This window comes from Pelodiscus sinensis, chromosome 30 (assembly GCF_052426305.1).
Source record: "Pelodiscus sinensis isolate ZL-2025 chromosome 30, ASM5242630v1, whole genome shotgun sequence".
Taxonomy (NCBI): domain Eukaryota; kingdom Metazoa; phylum Chordata; order Testudines; family Trionychidae; genus Pelodiscus; species Pelodiscus sinensis.
The window spans coordinates 9,678,950-9,702,116 of record NC_143081.1 but is presented as its reverse complement, the minus strand read 5'-3'; the positions used below and the strand labels follow the sequence as shown (position 1 = coordinate 9,702,116).

Below are 23,167 nucleotides of genomic sequence, written 5' to 3'. Positions count from 1 at the left end.
TAGTCAGTGCTGACCATGAAACAGGGAGCAAAATGCAGCAAGGCAGGGGTGGGGCAGGCTGAGAGAGGTGGGAAAGAGGGATCAGCCCTGGGGATCGATCTGAAATTGCTCGGCATGGCTGTTGCTCCGGTCCCTTCCAGCTGCCTGGCAGGCGCAGAGCTCAGGGGTGTGTGGAACGGACATTGCCCCCCGGGAACCAACCGTGGCAGGTTTAACGTGGCCCAGCAGGGTGGAGGATGGTGAGGATTTGCCAGAAACCTCATCAACCGGCTGATGCGGGGGAAAGCCACAAACCGCCAGGTCTACCCCAGGGTTGGGCTTGGGTTCAGAACCCCACGAGAAATCCAGCAGGGAAAGGCAGCCAGTGGGTTGGGATTTCCCTATGGGAGCTTTGCCTAAGCCTGGCTCCTAACTCCCCTAGGCTCCTGTCTTCATTGTAACGGGTTGGGGGCCCATGGAGCACAGGGCAGGCAGCAGGTTAAACGTGGCCCAGCAGCGCAGGGGATGGTGAAGATCTGCCACAAACATCACTTGACTGGTGGGGAGATCCCCAAACCGCCAGGTCTGCCCCAGGGCTGGGGTCGTGTCCAGTGCCCCAGAGGACATGAACCTGGGAAGAGGCAGGCCACACAACTGGGATTTACCAATGGGAACTGGGCTTGAATGCAGCTCCTAACTCCCCTAGGCTCTCTTCCTTGATGCTTATGGGCTGGGGGCTTCCTGAGTATAGCAGTGATTTGTGGGTACAAAATGGGGGAGGGGGAGCCCCTTGCAAAGCAGCCCTACATCTGTCTCCTCCAAAGCACAGAAGCAGCGCAGCTCCATCCGGGGCAGCAATTCACAGCCGGGCTCCGGGCTACAGCCTCCTCATTGTGCGTTCGATCCAGGGGACGAAGGTGGAGACTTTTACGTACACGGAGGGAGCTTTGCAAATCCCCCAGGAGACGATGCCCTGGGCTTTTCCCCCACACACCAGGGGGCCCCCGGAGTCGCCCTGCGAAACAGGAGAAGCCACAAATGGAAAACAGCTCAAGGAGTCGTTTCTCGCTGATACCTGGATCAGCAACACCCCCCGGTCTCCACTTGACCCCTCCCATCACCCAGATGGATTCAACCCCCCCCCCCCCCCCTCACACTGTCCTGCTGGTCGCTGCTTCCCCGTAAGACGCGACACTTCCCCACTAGCTTTTCCACCACTTAGTCCAACATTTTCTGGTTAGAGCAGCTTCATCAATCCCAACCACTTCTCAAGAGGGGTGAACACGAGGGGCGGGAGGCACCTTGGCCGAGTCATTCAGAAAGGCTGGGTCCCCCACACACATCATGCTGCACGGGTTATAGTGACGGTACGGCTTGTACGGGTGTCTCAGACATGTGGCATCTGGCACCACCACCACGTCCACTTCCTGGAGCGTGTCCGAGAGACAATCAACAGTGGGCAGAGTCCGGCCCCAGCCAGCAACGTTGCAAGTGGTCCACGGTGCAACTCTCTCCCCGGAGCAGGGCAGGGCGAGGGTACCAACCCATCTGTTCAGGACCGCAACGTTTTCCAGCTGGGAGAAAAGAAACAAAGTTAAATAGGTGTGTTGCAGTCAAAACCTGGCTGGTATGGGCAGCAGTGTGAGGTCACTGGGGGTGGGGAATGGGATGGGGTGGTACCTGCAGCAGTGTGAGGTCACAGGGGGTGGGGGATGGGATGGGGGCGGTACCTGCAGCAGTGTGAGGTCACTGGAGGTGGGGGATGCGATGGGGTGGTACCTGCAGCAGTGTGAGGTCACGGTGTGGGGGATGGGGCGGTACCTGCAGCAGCATGATGTCATTGTTTAAAGTCTCCCTGTTGTACTGTGGGTGGGGGATCTGCCGGCAGACTTGGATCCGTTGTCGGTGCCTTTCCCGAAGCTTGACGTTATGGGCTCCCAGAAGCACAGTGATGTTGCTGCGAAAGCCAAGAGCAACCTGCTAAGATTGGTCTGGCTCACTAATTCTTGTCTCGCTGGGATGGGGCAGCCTGGGACTCTCTGGATGGGTCTCAAGTTCCTTCCCTTCCCCTTGAGTGTCTGCTCCTCCCCAGCTCCCCAGCCCAGCACTCTATAAAATCATGAGTGGTGTGGAGAGGGCTGATAAAGCAAAGTTATTTATTAGTTCCCATAATAGAAGAACTAGAGGACACCAAATGAAATTAATGGGTAGCAGGTTTAAAACTAATAAAAGGAAGTTCTTCTTCACACCGCGTGTTGTCAATCTGTGGAACTCCTTGCCAGAGGAGGCTGTGAAGGCTAGGACTATAATAGAGTTTAAAGAGAAGCTAGATAATTTCATGGAGGTTAGGTCCATAAAAGGCTATTAGCCAGGGGATAAAATGGTGTCCTTGGCCTCTGTTTGTCAGAGGCTGGAGAGGGATGGCAGGAGACAAATCACTTGATCACTGTCTTCGGTCCACCCTCTCTGGGGCACCTGGTGCTGGCCACTGTCGGTAAACAGGATACTGGGCTAGCTGGACCTTTGGTCTGACCCAGTACAGCCGTTCTTATGTTCTTATGCCCTGGGGCTATGACCCCTCCCTGTCCTGTGCTTTAGCCCCATTGATTTGCCAAGTGCTGGGTTTCGTCCGTGGGTCACAGAGGCCCCTAGAGACTTTCCGACGCCCCCTGAGCAGGTCAGACCCTTGGGCTCTGCTCCCCCAGCCTGGCCTCCCTCTGCTCCTTCCCTGCGCCCCCCTCATGCTGACACCAGAGCTCCCGGATCCCCATCCTCCACTGACCCCACCCACCCCCACATCCCAGCCCAGAGGCACTTACTCTCCCTGGCAACGAGCAGCCGTCAGCACAAAGTTCTCCGCCACCAGGAACCCACCACATCTAATCCTCTCATCTCTGCGTTGTATTTCCAGATACGCCATGTAGGGCCTGGAGTGGGGCCGGGCTTCCTTTCCCCCGATGATCTCACCTAGGGGGAGGCCAGGTCCATACAGAGAGCCCCCTCAACTCGCTGGGCTGGGATCCAACTCCCCATCCACACTGATAGCCTCCAAGGGTCTTCCCTCCCTCTCTGATCCTCCCTCAGAGCATCCGTGTCTCTGGATCTCTGCCCCCTGCCCAGCTCTGCCCCACACCGGGCCCGCATCGGCTGGAAGGGAAATATGCAACTCTAACCCCACTGAGCGGGCCATCTGGAGCGGGGCACTATTCACCCTGCTTCGCCTTGTGCTCACCGCACTGTGCACTGAAGTCACCCCAGGCTGGTCCAGCCACTCGCCAGCAGGGCACGGACGGAGCTTCTCTGCATGTTTCTCCACCCAACCACAGAGATGAGGCCGACTCCACGCCCGACTCACCGAAATACCGGTGCCAGGGGAAGTGGCTTTTATTGAACGAACCCTACGCCAGGGAACTCTTTCTCCCCTCCATCCTGGGTATTTTTTTTCCTTCTGCTCCTAGTTCTTTCCTTCCAGTCGTGAGATATTTCTAAGGACAATTTTCAGGCTTTGGTGGCTGAAAAATGTTAGTGTTGGGATTGAAAAATGCCAAGTGAGAATGTCTCTGGGGAAAACAAGGATCTGCTCCGAGAAGGCACCAGGCCAGCAGGCGGGAGTGTTGGAAAATCTCCTCTTTAAGGAATCACACCGATTGGCTTTATGGTGGGACCTAGACCCAGGTCAGGGACCTCTTACTGGGATAGTCACTGCGCTGACCCACAACCCCTTCCCTGAACAGTGTTGAGTTCAGAAACAGAATCATTTTCATCTTTCAACGGGGAACTGTATTTAGGTGCCAAATCTCCACTAGCAACCCATGGAAACAAAAGCCCCGGAGACAGGTTTCATTTCCCCCACAAGATCCTGGGCTGAGCTGGAAAAGGATCCCAAGTTTCTTAGGTCCGAGCCCTTCCCCTTAGCTCCCTGCTCTTGCCTCTCTCCACCATCTGCTCCTTGTAACTCCCCAGCTGCCCTGCCGGTGGCTCATTCCATCTCCAAGTAGGGTGCACATCTTGAAAGTGACATCTCAGAGAAGCCCTCTGGGGGCTGATCCACCCACCCCCACAGGCTGAGAGCCCCAGAGGTACTCAGGGAAGGCTGCAGGGGTCCCAATAGGCCCTTGCGCCAGGTAGTTCAGGGGAAGACCCTCACTCACCCCACAGCCCCCTACCCTGCATGGGCCCCTCTCCACACACCCCCAGCGCCCTTGCCCCACTCACCAGCCCAGCCCCCAGGGGGCAGGAGGAAGGTCCAGGGGAGCAGCCCCAGCACCAAGCGCTGCATCGTCAGAGGCATCCTGGGCTGGGCACGGAGCCGCTCCCTCCCACCTGATGCTTATATGGACCAGGCAGGAGAGGAGGGGGGGCTGGGTCTGCTAACCACAGGCCACGTACACTCCAGGAACATCCATTTGAGATGTGCCATGGGTCAAGGTGACCTCCAGGTCACAGCCGCACCCACCTAGCAGGGGGTTTCCTCTGCCCCAGTCCCTAGCCTGGCACCATGGCCAACAGGGCCCCTGCCCTTCTGTCTGCCTGAGGATGTGGCTAACACGGCCACTCACCGCCTGGCCCTGGTGGAGGATGTGAGTAACCGTGCCCCTCCCCAACCACCAGAGTCAGAAACAGGGCTGTAAACATCCTCATGGAGCATTATCTGCTGGGTGAGCAATCACACCCTGTCCTCTGTGTGCCAGGTGGCTCTGATCCCCTTGAGACCAGCCTCGCACCTCGGGCCTGGTGTACCTGACACCCAAAGGATCTCTTCCCCCTCCGACACACACAGATGTCCAGTGACAGACACGTCTGCCCCATTCAGTTTATGAGCCCCATCCCGTTGAGGTGGTCCCTGGCTAGTGGGGGAGGTGTCATTTCCCAACAGAGCAGGGAGCATCTCTGGTCCAGCCATGTCTGTGTGGATGGTCCCAGCCAATCCCCCTGCTGCCTCCGGGTCAGGCCAGTGACCCCTACTGGAGCAAGGAGCCGTGTCCAAGTGGCGGGTGGTCCAATACTGGAAGGGTGGGGAGATGGTTCTCGAATAAAAGTATGGAGCTCTAGGTCTGTGTAGAATGGACTCTCTGATGCCCAGGGATTTGCACTGATCTCAAAACCATCTACAGGTCAATGGAGTAATCAGGAATGGAACAACTTCCACTGGAATGAATTGAGTAATAACTGAGATGCAGATGGTTGGGTGTTCATCGACCTCAAAAGGCTACAGAGCTCCTCCAGAGTGTCTCTTGATGGCGACAGATCTATTCCCATTGGTGTACAGAGATATACACCTATCTCACAGAGCTGGAAGGGACCTTGAGAGGTCATCAAGTCCAGTCCCCTGCCCTCATGGCAGGGCCAAGAACCATTCCTGACGGATTTGCCCCCGATACCAAAATGACCCCCTCAAGGTTTGAGCTCACAACCCTTGGTTTAGCAGGTTACTGCTCAAACCACTGAGATCTCTCTCCTCTGTTACACCATCACAGTCTAACAGAGGGATCCAGAAATGAAAACCAGAGATGCCAAGACTGGGTACACAAAGAGATGGCCACTAAAGGATGGACACCGCGTTTCTACCAGGTAGCATAGGGTCATGGAAAACCGGCCAAGTTTACCGATGTTTCTGTGCAACGTTAACCGTCATAATGGTGTCAGGGATAAGGTGAGCTATGCACAGATTCTCAGAGGGAATTTCCTTAAGTAGCATATGACATTTGAATAAAGGAATTAGCGCTCTCTTAAAAAAAAAAAAAAAAAATCAGGATGCCCCCTCCCCCAGCTACAGACTTGGATACGGTAGAGACTAACAAATATAGATTTTTCTTCATGTATCTATGATCATGAAGTTTTGTGGGTGAAACCCACTTCATTGGTGTGTTGGAGCGGAAACAACAGACTGTATGGTAAATAGTACAGCAAAAGTAGTTTCCTGTCAATTGTAGGGCCTGTGTTCATGAAGTGCCGTAACGAGGCTAAATGTGTCCCTTTCATTGCTTTTGATGTGAAAATGCAAATATCAAAGGCAGGGGAAATGAGCTTTGTACTGCATTAACCAGTTAATGTTTTTGTTCAAGCCCAGGGTACCGGTATCAAATCTGTCGATTTCAGATTCTACAGACTCTCTCTGCAATTGGCTAGTGAAATCCTTTTGTAGAAGAATGGCTACCTTTAAACCTATGATCGAGGGGCCAGAAAGGTTAAAATGCTCTCCTACAGGTTCATGTTCTGATTCATGGGAAAGCACCCAGGAATCCTGGCTCCCAGGCCTCTGTGACCAGGTGCTGCCCATTAGCTGACTCGAGAGTGGTTGGGAGATATTTCCTGTAACTCCGAGGAGGGTGCTCCTGTCTGCGGTTGATGGTGTACTTGTCTTGCCTGTCATAGAATTATAGAACCATAGAGCTGGAAGAGACCTCAGCAGGTCATCAAGTCCAGCCCCCTGTCCAAGGCAGGACCAATCCTAATTAAATCAACCCAGCCAGGGCTTTGTTAAGCTGGGACTTAAAAACCTCTAGGGATGGAGGTTCCACTACCTCTCTAGGGAACCCATCCCAGCAGCGGCAGATTTAGGGCAGGGCAAACGGGGCGGCTGTCCTGGGTCCCATGCTACCCAAGGCCCCACGCATGCGCCGTGTCAAAGGGGGAGGCCCTGCGAAATTGTGCTGCCCTGGGCCCCACGGCACTCTCATCCCCCCGCTGCATCTCAGTGCTTCACAACCCTCCTAGAAAATAGAGTTTTTCCTAATACCAATCTAGACTCCCACACTGTAACTTTAGATGATGGGTCCTCATTCTGCCATTTGTCACTACTGAGAACAGCCTCTCTCCAGCCTTTTGGAACCTCCCTTCAGGAAGTTGAAGGCTGCTCTCAAATCCCCCCTCACTCTTCTCTTCTGCAGACTAAACAGACCCAACTCCCTCAGCCTCTCCTCGTAGGTCCTGTGCCCCAGCCCCGGAATCATTTTCGTCTCCCTCTGCTGGCCCCTCTCCAATGCGTCCACATCCTTTCTGTAGTGGGGGGCCCAGAACTGGACACAATCCTCCAGATGTGGCCTCCCCAGAGCTGAATAAAGGAGAATAATCACTTCTCTGGATCTGCTGGCAATGCTCCTCTTAATGCACCTAAATAACCATTGACCTAAATAAACAACTAAAAGGTCTAATTTCTGCTGCTCTGCACTACAAAGGCTGAAGCAGCACAGAGGAAATGTAATTGCTGTAGAAGAATTGCTGGTTTTTGCAATTGTATTGTGCTTTTATGAAATTTACGGCCACCTACATTTTTATGGACTTTATGGACATGTCCAATTGAGGCTAATTTTGTATGGACTGTTCATACATGTACTGATGGTTGGTAAGCCCACTGAGACGGCTTCTGTTTGGTGGAGCAGTAGAGTTAAGGCAGCTTGTGCCTGTCCTAGCTCTGCCCCACTCCTGAAAGCAGCTGGCGTGTACAGTGATGGCTCCATGGTGCCATGTTCTGCCCCACTCCGATAGGCACCGAGCCCACAGCTTCTACTGGCCACAGCTCCCTGTTATCGACCAGTGGAAGCTGCAAGAGAGGTGTCTTCCATCAAGGATTGCGTGGGAGCGCTCCCTTCTCTGCCTTTTTCAGGGACATGTCAGCCCCGTCCAGGAGCACCACTTACCATGGGGATCACAACCCCAACCTTGGCAGGTTCCCCAAGTAGTACAAGGGCCCTACCATCAATCAAATGTTAGCTCCGCCCCCTACCCCGGCAGTCCCGTCTCCCCTGTCACCGGAAGTCTCGCCCTTGGTGGTAATACATCCGGGGTCAAGAAGGACAGGTGACCGGAAATAAGGGGTGTCATGTGACCCCTCTAAGGACTCGCCCTGCCTCCCTCTACCAATCAGGAAGCGTTTTTTCCCCATGTGGGACCACCCCATGAGCCGCTTTGACCAATCGGGGGGCAGTTCCAGGATCGGATGACCCGCCCAGAAGTGGGTCATGTGACCCTTCTAAGAGCTTCCCATGACACCCTCATGGGCAAGAAGTTTAAAGAGTCTATAAAACAAATGCCCAGGGCCTTAACTTTCACACACATTAGTTTACTACCCTGAGTGATCAGTTCTAGGCACATCTTTTCCTTCAGTAGCTGTCTAACGACTAAGTACACATCGTAACTTTTGGAATTGTGTGCTATGAATGTGTTGTCAAGGAACTCTTTGCCAATAAATGTCTTAACTAACAGAGACACACTCACTACCCTTAAATTCCCAGGATTTTTCTGGTTTTACGGCCATAGCAAAAATGTAATTGGGGGTGTGCAACCCAGTCTCCTGCGTGCATTCGAAATCATAAAAAATATACTCTGAGGATTCGGGCTTTCTAAGGCTGTCCATAAAACAGAGATGATTGTCTATGTTGCCAACAAGAAAGCCCTTACACTGCTTACAGCGCCGCCGCTTGTCCACGGAAGACTGACACTCATCACACAAAGTTTTAGACAGGCATTCGACTTGTTTTTTCGATGCGCCGTCTATGTGTCTGACTAAGAACACTTGGGATTGACAAAATAGTCTACAGCTAGGACACCTCAGTGGCACGCCCACGCTGTCTGAGCACGTTCCGCTCAAGCAGAGGCAGCAACAATACCTGCAAGAGTGGTCGTGACTGTACACTGTGTGACAAAACTCAATTTTTCGCTCCGAACAACTTTTTCCACATCCAGAACCCCATAGTAATGCTCATCGTGCAACAGGATAAAATCGTCTTGGGGTACACCGGAACCTCCATTTTAAAAAAGCCCCAGCCGCCTTTCGCCGTATACAGCACCACCTGTATGTTAACTCCTAAATGCTGTTCAAACTTTGCTACGCCGCTGAGCATAACCTGTTTTGGATCTGACCACCCCAGTTTCTCGTGAAGCTCTCTCACCCCCTCTAACAATTTGGCGTCCGTAGGTTTACGATGGGACATGACGGCCAAGAGCCCGCCCGCAAAACACAGATTGATACCGGTGTAAGCCAAGTCTACTAAACATCGTCTCTTTTTATGAATAATTTGACTACTAAGGATAGAATTTAAAACTCTATGAACACCCCAACCCCTGTTTTTTACAACTGTCACAAGGAGGCGCAATGTTCCATTGAGGTGCAACTCTCTATTACTCTGGAACACCTTTGAGGTCTGGTTTAAAAAATCTTCAGCAGTCAGCTCGTCCCTAGTTCTTCTGACCGAAAACAAAGGGTTAGTTAAATTACGGCTCTCTAAACGTAACTGAACATAATCATCAGGGCCTACCCTACCATTAACGTCATCTAGAACTAACTGTATTCCCCTACGCATGGCTTCAATAACCTGTTCAGCTGAATTTATTTGCTCAAGATTGACAAAATGAAATTCCTCACAATACACTTACCCCACAAATCTACGTACTTCACGTTGCCAACTTCTCGCTCTCTCCACATACGACTCTGGATTTTCACAGGCAGTTGAGGGTTCCTCTACGGGCCCATCAGGGGCATCTTCTGCCTCAGCTGCTATTTCAGAGTCAGAGCGGTCTCCGTGAAATTCATCAGGACTAGCCAAGGACCCGTCTACAGACTCACCACCCAGCAGGTCAGATAAGCCATTTTGTGAGCCTCCAGCAGGGGGCATCTCTTTTTGGTATTTTTTCCTCATCACCTCTTTAGGATTTTTTAAAAAATTTGCAGTCATCTTGGCCTGGAACTTTTTGGAGGCCACCAGTTCATTAACCAAATGCTGTCCCCTCTCTTTCTTTTAGGCCCCCTGAGGATACAGAGTTCCTCAGTTTTCTGAATGAAGCATCAAACTCTTCCCCCATACTAGAATATGGGGGAGCTGTGATGAGCTTATGGTTTTGGGAGAATGGTTTGTCAGTCCTTGGTTTTTTATTCACAACCCCTAGAGCGCGTGCTCCGGGTTTGTGAATGTGTGTGGTTTTGCACACGTTCAGAACCCCTAGAGCGCGTGCTCCGGGTTTGTGAATGTGGGCGTTTTTGCTCACAGTTCTCAGGGCTTGGTGTGGCAGTAGTCGCTGAGGAACTGGAGTTGTGTTTGTGTGGCTGCAACACCTCGGCATTGCAGGAGTTTTCAGTCCTTGGTTTTTTATTCACAACCCCTAGAGCGCGTGCTCCGGGTTTGTGAATGTGTGTGGTTTTGCGCACGTTCAGAACCCCTAGAGCGCCTGCTCCGGGTTTGTGAATGTGGGCGTTTTTGCTCACAGTTCTCAGGGCTTGGTGTGGCAGTAGTCGCTGAGGAACTGGAGTGGTGTTTGTGTGGCTGCAACACCTCGGCAATGCAGGAGTTTTCAGTCCTTGGTGTTTTATTCACAACCCCTAGAGCGCGTGCTCCGGGTTTGTGAATGTGTGTGGTTTTGCGCACGTTCAGAACCCCTAGAGCGCCTGCTCCGGGTTTGTGAATGTGTGTGGTTTTGCGCACGTTCAGAACCCCTAGAGCGCCTGCTCCGGGTTTGTGAATGTGGGCGATTTTGCTCACAGTTCTCAGGGCTTGGTGTGGCAGTGGCCGCTGAGGAACTGGAGTTGTGTTTGTGTGGCTGCAACACCTCGGCATTGCAGGAGTTTTCAGTCCTTGGTTTTTTATTCACAACCCCTAGAGCGCGTGCTCCGGGTTTGTGAATGTGTGTGGTTTTGCGCACGTTCAGAACCCCTAGAGCGCCTGCTCCGGGTTTGTGAATGTGGGCGTTTTTGCTCACAGTTCTCAGGGCTTGGTGTGGTGGTGACCACTGAGGAACTGGAGTTGTGTTTGTGTGGCTGCAATACCTCGGCATTGCAGGAGTTTTCAGTCCTTGGTTTTTTATTCACAACCCCTAGAGCGCGTGCTCCGGGTTTGTGAATGTGTGTGGTTTTGCGCACGTTCAGAACCCCTAGAGCGCCTGCTCCGGGTTTGTGAATGTGGGCGTTTTCGCTCACAGTTCTCAGGGCTTGGTGTGGTGGTGACCACTGAGGAAATGGAGTTGTGTTTGTGTGGCTGCAATACCTCGGCATTGCAGGAGTTTTCAGTCCTTGGTTTTTTATTCACAACCCCTAGAGCGCGTGCTCCGGGTTTGTGAATGTGTGAGGTTTTGCGCACGTTCAGAACCCCTAGAGCGCCTGCTCCGGGTTTGTGAATGTGGGCGATTTTGCTCACAGTCCTCAGGGCTTGGTGTGGCAGTGGCCGCTGAAGAACTGGAGTTGTGTTTGTGTGGCTGCAACACCTCGGCATTGCAGGAGTTTTTAGTCCTTGGTTTTTTATTCACAACCCCTAGAGCGCGTGCTCCGGGTTTGTGAATGTGTGTGGTTTTGCGCACGTTCAGAACCCCTAGAGCGCCTGCTCCGGGTTTGTGAATGTGGGCGATTTTGCTCACAGTCCTCAGGGCTTGGTGTGGCAGTGGCCGCTGAAGAACTGGAGTTGTGTTTGTGTGGCTGCAACACCTCGGCATTGCAGGAGTTTTTAGTCCTTGGTTTTTTATTCACAACCCCTAGAGCGCGTGCTCCGGGTTTGTGAATGTGTGTGGTTTTGCGCACGTTCAGAACCCCTAGAGCGCCTGCTCCGGGTTTGTGAATGTGGGCGTTTTTGCTCACAGTTTCCTCAGGGCATGGTGTGGCTGTGACCGCTGAGGAACTGGAGTTGTGGTTGCATGGTTGTTTCTTACCAGAGTCTTTTGTTTTGTCCTTGGGTTTGACGTATGTGAGGTTCGGACCACCCGGATGCTTCATCTGCATTCTTGTGGTGTTTTGCGTTGTTAAGGGTCTCAAAGCAGATTCCTGGTTCTTTGGCAGTTCTGGAGAAGGTGTCCTTGTAGCTCTGACTACAGCATTGTCAGAAAAGTTGTCCATGCCTGTGAAGTGGGGGAAAAACATTTTTTTTGTAAAAACACAACAACAACACACCTAAACTTAACATCTCTCTCACCCACACCTGTGTATTTACTTAAAACCTCATAGAGCCACCAAACCGACAAGCAAAATACATTTACTGGGCTTCATCGATCCATCGGTCACTGATGCTGGGGAATTTTCCTTTTCAGCTGTCTCTTTCCTTTTTCTTTTGAGCTCCTTTTCCCTCTGGTCGAATGACCTCTCATGTTTTGACCGTACTGTGGAACAAACAACATTATTATAAAACACATGAAACCCTCTTGTAAACTTTAAAATCATTAGGGGTTTTTCTATTTAAAAAGTTATAGCTTTAAAAACAAAATAATCCATTTCAGGCTGTACAACAAACACCAGTTTTGAATTTATTTCTACCACTTAAAAAAAACAAACAAAAACCCACACAATTTTTTTAAATACATCTCATTTTGCAGAATAAAAGCCAAAACTGCTTTTAAAACCCCTTGTTAGTTTCAACAAACCAAGTACTGTAAAAAACCCTACACCTATGCCTTGCACAGCCTCTTCCCCCTCCCTCCACACACATACACTAAACAGCAGCTTTATAACACACACTAAATCAAGTTGGCAACCATATACTTTTCAAAACCCACATGCATTGAACACATCACATTTTGCACAGAAAAAGCAACCCACCAAACACACCTTACCAGCAGTTTGCCAACATCTATTTTAAAAACATACCTGTGTCTATCACAAACTCCATCACACACACACCTTCAAAAACTCCCCACAACGGTTTTAAAACCATTTGCAACTCTATTTTTTAAAAGCAGCGGTATGCAACAAACTGCTTTTTAAAAACCACTTATCTGTAGCATAAGCCCCTGAATCACCCACAACTTAACCCCTACTGCCAGCTTTTTTAAAATAAAATCGCCAGGTAAAAACACTCCACCTTTTTGTAACCATCCCAGATACTTTTAGCCTAACCCCACCACTTCCTCCCCCAACTCAGAATTGAACATTTATTTTGAAAACACATTTGGCACAGAAAGAACAACCCACCAACCAGCAGTTTGCCAACATATAGTTTAAAAACACCAATAAGCTCCCCCACAATTAAGTTTTGAAAAAAAAACCAAATCACAATTTAAACGTTACAATTAGTTAAAAGAAAAAAATAACCCGCACGCTTTAAAAAATGATTATGGATAGTTACCTTCTACCACAGGGTAAAGGCATGCTGGCACAGGGCTATTCTGTTTTCCCCTATGTATATTTGGGACTATGGAATAAAGAACAAGCAAAAAAATGTGAGTTAGGATTACCCCCAAATGCTTCAAACCCCATTTTAAAAACACACCTAGGTCTTGCACAGACCTCATCGCTCTCTCTCTCTTACAAATGACACACACACAAACCCTGCATAAATTTAAAAGCCAACTGCAAAAAAGTTACCTTTCACTATGGGCACATGCTTGTTCTGTCAATCCCCCCCCAATGTGTGCTTGGGCCTTAAGGTTAAAGAATAAGCACAAATATTAGTTAGTATTACCCAGGGTTTTTTTTTTAAACAGTATTAAGCACAACTACAGTTAAAAATGGTTTTTACCTTGGCCTGGTGGGGAACTGCAGCTTAAAATTACTGGTTCCATGTTAAACAGATCACACCGCAATAAAGATAGCCACCATTATTTTACTAAGAGAGCATGGCCAAAGAGAGGCATTATAGAATATATATTTTCAAAGTTAAAAACAGGGAACACACCTTCTCCTGTTGCAGTCCAGCAGCCATTCAAGAAAGTTTCTGTTGAAAAGGACAGTCTCCAAACTACCTAGGTTTTTGATACCTTCCTAACCCATTGTTTCAAACAACTTCAACGTAGGAGCTAACAGGTGAATTTGATCACTGCAACTCTGAAATAATAGATCCTTAAAGACATAGGCACCCCTCCCTAACATTGCCCTTTGTCATCTGAGGGTGGAAGAATTAAGCTGTCTCCACAACTGAGTTGCTTTCGGCTACATTTTTTTCCTTTTAGTTAAAATATATTTTTTGTAGGGCTTTCTTACAGTATTAACAGTAAAAGCACCAATCCTTAATGTAGCTGTATCCATTTCCACGTGGAGACTTTTTGCAGATATCAATACATGTCTTGGGGTTTGTTTTTTTTAAACATGCTTCTTTCATGCTGAAGGCTTGGGGTTTAAATGAAATGCTTTTAAATGTTTGATTGTCTTTAGAGCAAATGCTTGTTCTAAAGTATGGGTAAAAGTTGGAAACATTTCAGTTTGGGGTTAGACCCTTAATTTTTTTTAACTTTTAATGGCTAGAAAAAGTAGTCCCTAGCATTTAACCAACTTCTGGGTCATATTTAAACTGTCCAATAGCATTTCTACCAACTGCTGTGTCCTTTAAACTGTCCAATAGCATCTGCAAACTCCTGAGGTGTTATTTAATTAGATATTCATTAGAGCCCACCCATCCAACCCATCAAATTTAATTACTGAACATTACCCTCACTTGAGGGTAAGTGGTCACACCTAATCCGAACCATTGACTAGAGCCCCTGGCTATTCAGTGAGGTGCGGTTAAACCATTGAGTTTTTGTCTAATCAATCCTAACTGGGGGGAAGGGGGGATTTTTTTCTTTTATTTAAAAAAACAAAACATTTTGAGGGGTTTTTCCTTCCCCTGAGTTTCTACCATACATCTTTCATAGTCTTTTTCTTAAGCAGGGTTCTGTAACTTTTTGTACGCACCAGACATTCAATATAACCCTCTAAGCAGGGGTCTTTTGGCTTGGTCATGGTCTTTAAAACACTGTGAGGATCTTGACTGAATTGCACTGCATTTACCAAAGTCACCCCTTGTGCTAAGTGTTCTTGAGTTAAGCACAGACATTGCATAGCATTACCTACGGCAATAACAGTATTTAATAATGGACTATGGAGCACTTTAAAGACTAACAAGATGGTTTATTAGGTGATGAGCTTTCGTGGGCCAGACCCACTTCCTCAGATCAAATAGTGGAAGAAAATAGTTTCAAGGGAATCCTCTGAACTGTCATTCATGTTAAAATTCGACACTCTCCGGGAAGGAATGAACAAAGGCTCAAACTATCTTACCCATCACCTCTAATACCATTAGCTCACAGACATCTCACTCTCCCTACCTCTAATATAATTAATTCACAGACACTTACCTTCCTTCCTTCCTGCCCCCCCCCCCCCCCCCCCGCATCCCCCTCCTATTCTGAAATGTGATTTGTCCTTTTCATATGTGTTCATTTTTTTTAATTGTATCCTTTGGTATATATGGTTGTGACTATTTTCTTCCACTATTTGATCTGAGGAAGTGGGTCTGGCCCACGAAAGCTCATCCCCTAATAAACCATCTTGTTAGTCTTTAAAGTGCTACATGGTCCTGTTTTTTGCTTCAGCTACACCAGACTAACACGGCTACATTTCTATTAGTATTTAATAAGCTTTCCAAACACAGTTCAGCACATAGGCCCCGGAGCTTGCAGTTTATATCCTCTGGAGTCCAAGTCACACAGTCATGGTACCACTGGGCTGGTGCATCTATGACACAACCCTCACAGTCCTCAAAAAGCTTTTCCCTAAGGGTATGTCTACACTACCACCCGAGTTCAAACTAGGGTGGTAATGTAGGCAACCGGAGTTGCAAATGAAGCCTGAGATTTGAATTTCCCGGGCTTCATTTGCATAAAGCCGGGCGCCGCCATTTTTAAATGTCCACTAGTGCGGACTCTGTGCTGCGCAGCTACACGCGGCCCGGACTAGGTAGTTCGGACTAGGCTTCCTAGTCCAAACTACTGTTACTCCTCGTGAAATGCCAAAACCCTGCTTAAGAAAAAGCCTATTTGTAAGATGTCTAAAAGGATGAAGTTAGAAAATGGTGAGGGGACACACATGAGATATAAAACGTAGTAGCTGTAAATATCTATTGAAAAGGGGCTTTTGTGACTATCTTCTCTCAGAAGGTTTGTGTGATCCTTACATGAGTAAAAGATTTAGTGGAACACATGGTCTGTATGTTTTTTAAATAAAATCATTTAAAAAAAATAAAGTTTGTGAGAATCCATTTTGTATAAAGAGGCCCATTTACTGAAAAGGCCTGAAAGATGTATGGTAGAAACTCGGGGGAAGGAAAAACCCCTCAAAATGTTTTGTTTTTTTAAATAAAAGGAAAAAAGTATCCCCCCCCCAGTTAGGATTTATTAGACATGAACTCAATGGTTTCACCGCACCTCGCTGAATAGCCAGGGGCTCTAGTCAGTGGTTAGGTTTAGGTGTGACCACTTACCCTTGTTGAGGTTAATGTTTAGTAATTAAATTTGATGGGTTGGATGGGCTGGCTCTGATGAATATCTAATTAAATAACACCTCAGGAGTTTGCAGATGCTATTGGACAGTTTAAATATAACCCCTGGGGTGGGTAGAGCGGTATTGGATAGTTTAAAGGACACAGGAGATGGTAGAAATGCTATTGGACAGTTTAAATATGACCCAAGAGCTGGTTAAATGTTAGGAGCTACTTTTTCTAGCCATTAAAAGTTACAAAAAATTAAGGGTCTAACCCCAAACTGAAATGTTTCTAACTTTTACCCATACTTTAGAACAAGCATTTGCTCTAAAGACAATCAAACATTTAAAAGCATTTCATTTAAACCCCAAGCCTTCAGCATGAAAGAAGCATGTTTAAAAAAAACAAACCCCAAGACATGTATTGATATCTGCAAAAAGTCTCCACGTGGAAATGGATACAGCTACATTAAGGATTGGTGCTTTTACTGTTAATACTGTAAGAAAGCCCTACAAAAAATATATTTTAACTAAAAGGAAAAAAATGTAGCCGAAAGCAACTCAGTTGTGGAGACAGCTTAATTCTTCCACCCTCAGATGACAAAGGGCAATGTTAGGGAGGGGTGCCTATGTCTTTAAGGATCTATTATTTCAGAGTTGCAGTGATCAAATTCACCTGTTAGCTCCTACGTTGAAGTTGTTTGAAACAATGGGTTAGGAAGGTATCAAAAACCTAGGTAGTTTGGAGACTGTCCTTTTCAACAGAAACTTTCTTGAATGGCTGCTGGACTGCAACAGGAGAAGGTGTGTTCCTTGTTTTTAACTTTGAAAATATATATTCTATAATGCCACTCTTTGGCCATGCTCTCTTAGTAAAATAATGGTGGCTATCTTTATTGCGGTGTGATCTGTTTAACATGGAACCAGTCATTTTAAGCTGCAGTTCCCCACCAGGCCAAGGTAAAAACCATTTTTAACTGTAGTTGTGCTTAATACTGTTGAAAAAAACCCCTGGGTAATACTAACTAACATTTGTGCTTATTCTTTAACCTTAAGGCCCAAGCACACATTGGAGGGGGGGGGACAGAACAAGCATGTGCCTGCAACACTTTATCCCATAGTGAAAGGTAACTTGTGTGCAATTGGCTTTTAAAGTTATGTGGGGTTTGTGTGTGTGTGTGTGTGTGTGTGTGATTTGTGAGAGAGAGAGATGAGGTCTGTGCAAGACCTAGGTGTGTTTTTAAAATGGGGTTTGAAACATTTGGGGGTAATCCTAACTCACATTTTTTGCTTGTTCTTTATTCCATAGTCCCAAATATACATAGGGGAAAACAGAATAGCCCTGTGCCAGCATGCCTTTACCCTGTGGTAGAAGGTAACTATCCATAATCATTTTTTAAAGCGTGTGGGTTATTTTTTTTCTTTTAACTAATTGTAACGTTTAAATCGTGATTTGGTTTTTTTTTCAAAACTTAATTGTGGGGGAGCTTATTGGTGTTTTTAAACTATATGTTGGCAAACTGCTGGTTGGTGGGTTGTTCTTTCTGTGCCAAATGTGTTTTCAAAATAAATGTTCAATTCTGAGTTGGGGGAGGAAGTGATGGGGTTAGGCTAAAAGTATCTGGGATGGTTACAAAAAGGTGGAGTGTTTTTACCTGGGGTTTTTATTTGAAAAAAAGCTGGCAGTAGGGGTTAAGTTGTGGGTGATTCAGGGGCTTATGCTACAGATAAGTGGTTTTTAAAAAGCAGTTTGTTGCATACCGCTGCTTTTAAAAAATAGAGTTGCAAATGGTTTTAAAACCGTTGTGGGGAGTTTTTGAAGGTGTGTGTGTGATGGAGTTTGTGATAAACACAGGTATGTTTTTAAGATAGATGTTGGCAAACTGCTGGTAAGGTGTGTTTGGTGGGTTGCTTTTTCTGTGCAAAATGTGATGTGTTCAATGCATGTGGGTTTTGAAAAGTATATGGTTGCCAACTTGATTTAGTGTGTGTTGCAAATGGTTTTAAAACCATTGTGGGGAGTTTTTGAAGGTGTGTGTGTGATGGAGTTTGACACACACACAGGTGTGTTTTTAAAATAGATGTTGGTGTTAGGCCCTAGAGAATTGGGCCCAGTGCAGTTATGTTAAGACAGATCAAGGAAAGAGGTTAACAAAAGTTTCTAAGTAGTCCCTGAGCAGGACTAGAGACATAGTTCAAGCAAGGGGGCGCTCCCTACATACTTGCTTGAGTTGCAGAAGTAAAGTAAGTGAAAGGCTGTGCCTGTGATGGGAACAGCTAGTTTGAGAACTGAGAAGGTAACTCCGTGTTTCTGTTCTCACCCTGATCTTAACGAACTGTTTCTGCCCTCTGTTGTTTTAACTCCCTGTCTCTTTGTTGTTTGGTACTTGCCTTCTGGGCTGATAAGAAAGCTGTTGACGTATTATGAATTGCTTAAGGCCATGAAGTATACACATTAACACTAGAAGCTTCTAACTAATTAAGGGAAGGCTGAGATGCTTGGGCAAATGTTTTATGACGCGATGGAACTGTCTATATAATCTTACTTGTTACTGAAATCAGAGCTGGTTCACTTAGGAGACGGGCCACTCTCTATTGTAGTGTGCACTATTCAATAAAGAGCTTGTGATTAGATCTTGCTGGTGTTGCCTGTCTCTTTGCGGTCAGACAACGAACGGAGGCCGTCCGGGTTAAAGTCCCTGACATTGGCAAACTGCTGGTATAGAGTGTTTGGTGGGTTGCTTTTTCTGTGCAAAATGTGATGTGTTAAATGCATGTGGGTTTTGAAAAGTATATGGCTGCAAACTTGGTTTGGTGTGTGTTATAAAGCTGCTGTTTAGTGTATGTGTGTGGAGGGAGGGGGAAGGGGCTGTGCAAGGCATAGGTGTAGGGTTTTTTACAGTACTTGGTTTGTTGAAACTAACAAGGGGTTTTAAAAGCAGTTTTGGCTTTTATTCTGCAAAATGAGATGTATTTAAAAAATTTTGTGGGTTTTTGTTGTTTGTTTTTTTAAGTGGTAGAAATAAACTCAAAACTGGTGTTTGTTGTACAGCCTGAAGTGGATTATTTTGTTTTTGAAGCTATAACTTTTTAAATAGAAAAACACGCTAATGATTTTAAAGTTTACAAGAGGGTTTCATGTGTTTTATAATAATGTTGTTTGTTCCACAGTACAGTCAAAACGTGAGAGGCCCTTAGACCAGAGGGAAAAGGAGCTCAAAAGAAAAAGGAAAGAGACAGCTGAAAAGGAAAATTCCCCAGCATCAGTGACTGATGGATCGATGAAGCCCAGTAAACATATTTTGCTTATTGGTTTGGTTGTTCTGAGGTTTTAAGTAAATACACAGGTGTGGGTGAGAGAGATGTTAAGTTTAGATGTGTTGTTGTTGCGTTTTTACAAAAAAAAAGTTTTTCCCCCACCTAACAGGCATGGACAACTTTTCTGACAATGCTGTAGTCAGAGCTACAAGGACACCTCCTCCAGAACCGCCAAAGAACCAGGAATCTGCTTTGAGACCCTTAACAACGCAAAACAGCACAAGAATACAGATGAAGCATCTGGGCGGTCCGAACCTCACATACGTCAAACCCAAGGACAAAACAAAAGACTCTGGTAAGAAACAACCATGCAAACACAACTCCAGTTCCTCAGCGGTCACTGCCACACCAAGCCCTGAGGAAACTGAGCGAAAACGCCCACATTCACAAACCCGGAGCACGCGCTCTAGGGGTTCTGAACGTGTGCAAAACCACACACATTCACAAACCCGGAGCACACGCTCTAGGGGTTGTGAATAAAACACCAAGGACTGAAAACTCCTGCAATGCCGAGGTGTTGCAGCCACACAAACACAACTCCAGTTCCTCAGTGGCCACTGCCACACCAAGCCCTGAGGAAACTGTGAGCGAAAACGCCCACATTCACAAACCCGGAGCACGCGCTCTAGGGGTTGTGAATAAAAAACCAAGGACTGAAAACTCCTGCATTGCCGAGGTGTTGCAGCCACACAAACACAACTCCAGTTCCTCAGTGGCTACTGCCACACCAAGCCCTGAGAACTGTGAGCAAAAACGCCCACATTCACAAACCCGGAGCAGGCGCTCTAGGGGTTCTGAACGTGCGCAATACCACACACATTCACAAACCCGGAGCATGCGCTCTAGGGGTTGTGAATAAAAAACCAAGGACTAACAAACCATTCTCCTAAAACCATAAGCTCATCACAGCTCCCCCATATTCTAGTATGGGGGAAGAGTTTGATGCTTCATTCAGAAAACTGAGGAACTCTGTATCCTCAGGGGGCCTAAAAGAAAGAGGGGGTACAGCATTTGGCAAATGAACGGGTGGCCTCCAAAAAGTGCCAGGCCAAGATCACTGCAAATTTTTTAAAAAAGGCTAAAGAGGTGATGAGGAAAAAATACCAAAAAGAGATGCCCCCTGCTGGAGGCTCACAAAATGGCTTATCTGACCTGCGGGGTGGTGAGTCTGTAGACGGGTCCCTGGCTAGTCCTGATGAATTTCACGGAGACCGCTCTGACTCTGAAATAGCATCTGAGGTAGAAGATGCCCCTGATGGGCCCGTAGAGGAACCCTCAAGTGCCTGTGAAAATCCAGAGTTCTTTATGGAGAGAGCGAGAAGTTGGCAACGTGAAGTACCTAGATTTGTGGGGTAAGTGTATTGTGAGGAATTTTGTTTTGTCAATCTTGAGCAAATAAATTCAGCTGAACAGGTTATTGAAGCCATGCGTAGGGGAATACAGTTAGTTCTAGATGACGTTAATGGTAGGGTAGGCCCTGATGATTATGTTCAGTTACGTTTAGAGAGCCGTAATTTAACTAACCCTTTGTTTTCGGTCAGAACTAGGGACGAGCTGTCTGCTGAGGGTTTTTTAAACCAGACCGCAAAGCTGTTCCAGAGTAATAGTTGCACCTCAATGGAACATTGCGCCTCCTTGTGACAGTTGTAAAAAACAGGGGTGAGGGCGCTCGTAGAGTTTTAAATTCTGTCCTTGTGAAAGGAGGAGTACAGGTAGTTCCGAATAGGAAGCCTAGTCCGAACTACCTGGTCCGTGCCGCGTGTAGCCACGCGGCACAGAGTCCGCACTAACGGACATTTTAAAATGGCGGCGCCCGGCTTTATGCAAATTAAGCACAGGAAATTCAAGTCTCGGGCTTCATGTGCAAGTCCGGTTGCCTATATTACCACCCTAGTTCAAACTAGGGTGGTAGTGTAGACATACCCTAAGACAGTGGCTAAGGACGGTATAAACACCAACGCGTACAATAGAGCGCATAACTTTTTTACGCTTAGGATGTGGCACTGGCTCAACTAGGTGAATGCCAAGCCACCCCCTGAATTCTTCATGGCCGTCGTCCCTGGCGTTCTCTTCAATGCTTTGTATCGGTGTTGAGCAAAAACAAGGTGGGCCTGATTCGTCTTCCTTGTCCGATGCAATGCTGTCCTGGGTCTGAGGGTCAGCTAGAAAGGCATCGTCGAGCTGTTGAGAAATTGCCAGAAAGAAATAATGTAAGACGCTCTGGTCATTTTTTTTTTAAAGTTTACTAAATCGCGGTTTCCTAACCCCATGATGCCCCAACTTCGATGTTTCATTTACCTGTTTGGCTTCTTTTCCATGCATCTTCTCCAACTTCTGGGAGCCGTGGTCACCTTCCTCCTGCAGGCCATCTAGCTCGTCGGGCTGCTTCGTGAGTGGTTGGGTTTTGGCATCAGATTCCAGTGTATCCATCAGTGGCTGGGCCAAAGGGCTCCCTTCAACTTCTCCTTCCTCCTCGGAACTGTCGCTGATGTAGCGCTTTCTTCTCAGCACCAAAACAAAGTTGGTGAAAGAAGCCATGTTTCCGCTCAGCGTTTGCATGCTCTCTGAAACATGCGCTCTTGGAACAAGATGGCCTCCTTTTGTGTGGCGCTAGAACTTATGGGGAAGTGCTATGCTCTGATTGGCAGAGGGTGTCATGGGAAGCTCTTAGAGGGGTCACACGACCCCAGGTCTGGTCAATGGGTCCTGGAACTGCCCCCCCGATTGGTCAAAGCAGCTTGCAGGGTGGTCCCACAGGGGAAAAAACCCTTCTTGATTGGTAGAGGGAGGCGGGGCGAGTCTGTAGAGGGAGGCGGGGCGAGTTCTTAGAGGGTCACATGACACCCCTTACTTCCGGTCACCTGTCCCTCTTGACCCCGGATGTGTTACCCCCAAGGGCGGGACTTCTGGTGACAGGGGGCGGGACTAATGTTTGATTGATGGTAGGGCCCTTGTACTACTTCTCCATTTTAGAACTCACTCCTCAAAATTCAATTCAGGCATAAGAGAGGAAATGAAACTGAGACAATGCCCAGACCAGTCATGAACCCAAACTAGCCCATGTTGTGAGCAGTACCAGGAGTAACCACAGTCCCCCACGTGTGTGTTGGTGAGTGGGAGATGCAAGGGGAGGGCAGTGTGTGTTTGTGAGACTTTCAGAGACACACACAATGTGAGAGAATGGTAGAGATTTGAATTGCCAAGATCCCTCCATCCCCCTCTCTCTGTGTGGAGATGGGATACAGGCGTGGAAGGGGAGGGACACCCTGACATCAGCACCCCCTCTTCTCCCTCCCACAACCTGTCCGGAAAGGAGGAGTTTCCCAGGGGGGCCGCTCCAAGGCAGGAGCATCAGGACAGTGGGTGGAAGGGCAACTGAAGTTTCAGTGCTTGATAGCTTGGCATCCAAACCAGTCAGGATCCCCCTGACGGACCAGGAGGGACTAGTTGCAACTTGGGAGGTGAAAGGTGATGGAGGTGAAAGAGATCCCGAAATGGTCACATCCTTGATCCTAAGGAGAGGCAGGAGCAGCAGAATACGGCCCTGTGACGTAGTGAATACCAGAATACGGCCCTTGCTGGTTGCTATGCTGGGCAGTGGGCTGTGGGCGACCTCTGCTGTCTGTAGCATGGCCCAGCAGGGCAGGGGGTGAGTCATTATACAAAGGGGGCTCCAAACCTGTCTGACCAGCTACCCCCCAGGGAGAGAAAGAAAGGAAGGTG

General features: G+C 47.8%; 1 protein-coding gene and 1 pseudogene across 1 annotated transcript; both read right to left on the bottom strand.

Annotated features, from left to right (window-relative positions):
* LOC142821215 (mast cell protease 1A-like) lies at nt 1–3,934 on the bottom strand. The gene is made up of 4 exons (XM_075912065.2): nt 2,799–3,934; nt 1,801–1,936; nt 1,281–1,553; nt 1–994 (listed from the first exon to the last, which is right to left on the bottom strand). The coding sequence occupies exons 1-4, from the start codon at nt 2,897–2,899 to the stop codon at nt 857–859; spliced, it is 648 nt and encodes a 215-aa protein (XP_075768180.2). The 5' UTR covers nt 2,900–3,934; the 3' UTR covers nt 1–856.
* Nucleotides 3,935–8,529: 4,595 nt separating this feature from the next.
* On the bottom strand, nt 8,530–11,794 carry LOC149521178 (uncharacterized; annotated as a pseudogene).
* Between the last annotated feature and the right edge of the window lie 11,373 nt (nt 11,795–23,167).